Source organism: Mycetomoellerius zeteki, unplaced genomic scaffold, assembly GCF_001594055.1.
Source record: "Mycetomoellerius zeteki isolate Tzet28-1 unplaced genomic scaffold, Tzet1.0 scaffold727, whole genome shotgun sequence".
Taxonomy (NCBI): Eukaryota; Metazoa; Arthropoda; class Insecta; order Hymenoptera; family Formicidae; genus Mycetomoellerius; species Mycetomoellerius zeteki.
Window position 1 is genome coordinate 17,084 of NW_017257750.1, and position 1,919 is coordinate 19,002.

The window sequence follows — 1,919 nt, forward strand, 5'->3', positions numbered from 1 at the left end:
TAAGTTCCGTTTGAAGTTTCGGTCCGATATGAAGACAATCATTTAACGAGATTCCGAGATTGGTTTTTTGTGATCCGTTGAACACGACGCGGAGTTTCGTCGTTGTGCTAGAGTCTTTAATGACACCGTGATGCGGCAGAAAGAATTCGCGTCGCGAAGAGTCTAGAGAGCCTGAAAGGCGCACATGATCCAGCTCACTATACTCACGTAAGAATTCCAAGTATGCAGTTTTGAGGGATGCGTGTGTTTCGAAGCGTGTTTCCATGCGACGCAGCATCCTGAACGCTGGAGCACGAGAGTCACCGACACCGAGTCACCGAAATCACTCACACTTTGTCGGAACGGCAACCGAACTAAGAACCGCCCGTGAGCGTCACGAGAGTGAGTCGTTTTGAAGTGAAGTTCACACTGAGCTTCTTCCGGTGTGCATGTAGCATTAGGCGATGGCACGATTTCTTCTTGTTGCCAAAACCGTTGGAGTAGATCGAGAAGTTCACAATCGAGAGAGCACTGAAATCCGTTGATTGCGTCTTACGAGAGATGATCGTTATCGTTGGAGTTGTCCGGATAATATCCATCCGAGAGCGGTCTTTTGCGCGATCAGTGATTCGCCGTTTCCGTGGCGAATGCCACTTTCGAGAATTTGCGCGTAGACACTTGCACCGAGAATTAAATCAATTTTTCCTGGCATTGAGAAATTCGGGTCCGTAAGACGGAGTCCGTCGATGTGTGGCCAGTGAGTGGATGCAATTTTCGTGGGTGGCAAGTAGGCGGTGAGTTTCGGCAGTACAAGAGCTTCCAGTTTGATAGAGAATGCCGAATTGATCCGCGAGATAATTTCGAGAGAGACTCGTCCGTTTGAGACATCGGAGCGTTGTGCGCCGATTCTGAGAATCAGGACAGACGCTGGCTTACGTGATAACTTTAGAAGCTGCGCAGCGGACTCGGAGATAAACGAAGCTTCTGATCCTTGATCGAGTAATGCCCGTAGCTGGAATCGTTCTCCAGCTCGAGAGATAGCCATAACTAAAGCGGTAGCAAGGAGCACTGGAGTGCGTTTAATTATGCGTGATTGTGCGATATGACTGCACGTGTGAGAAGCGCCGAATTGTTGGCTGGTTTGAGATGCTCCAGAGTTGTCCGTGGTAGGGCCGCTAGCCGCTAGCCGACGGGACGGAGACTGCCGGCGTATTGGACGACGTCGAGGCGTCGGATTCGACCGTAGCTACATGCAACGTTGAGTGATGTTGCTTGCGACAGAACCGACAGCGTTTCAAAGTGCGACATGCCTTGAGGTGATGAGGTCCGAGACAATTGAAACACAGATTTTTTGCAACGACAACCTCGCGTCGTTGATTCACAGTCTTCTCGAGGTATTTCGGGCACGACGCGATATAATGTCCCGAGAAACACACTGCACACTGTTGTACGGCAGCGGTAGCGGCATATGCTCGTGCATTTGACTGCGAACGTACCGACGTAGAATTCGAAGCTGGTTGCTTAGATGGCATCATGACTCGTTCGATTGATTCTAGGATTTGCACGCGTCCAACCAGAAACTGTTCTAGCTCACCGAAGGATGTAGATTTTACACCGAGAGTTGTCTCCCATTCCTTCAATGATTTGACGTCGAGTTTACGTATGATCATGAAGACGATAATGTGGTCCCAGGATTTCACTGGACATTCGCGAGTTTCGAGGTCGTCGAGCGACTCTTTTACATCGCCAAGAAGTTTCTTGATTTCTGTTGCACCTGCCATTTTCAATTTGCGAATCACGATTAAGGCGGATAATTGCGCGTCGATCTGAACTCGTTTATTATCGTAGCAAGTCACGAGAATTTCCCACGAGCGTTTAAGATTTTCACTAGTGATGGGAATGTTCTTCAAATGTTGCGCTGGCTCACCGGTTAGACTCAT

The 1,919-nt window shown here is 49.0% G+C and overlaps 1 protein-coding gene across 1 annotated transcript; it reads right to left on the minus strand.

Moving 5' to 3' along the window:
• Positions 1-1,154: 1,154 nt before the first annotated feature.
• On the minus strand, positions 1,155-1,919 carry LOC108729315 (uncharacterized). The gene has a single exon (XM_018458377.1). The coding sequence runs from the start codon at positions 1,917-1,919 to the stop codon at positions 1,155-1,157; it is 765 nt and encodes a 254-aa protein (XP_018313879.1).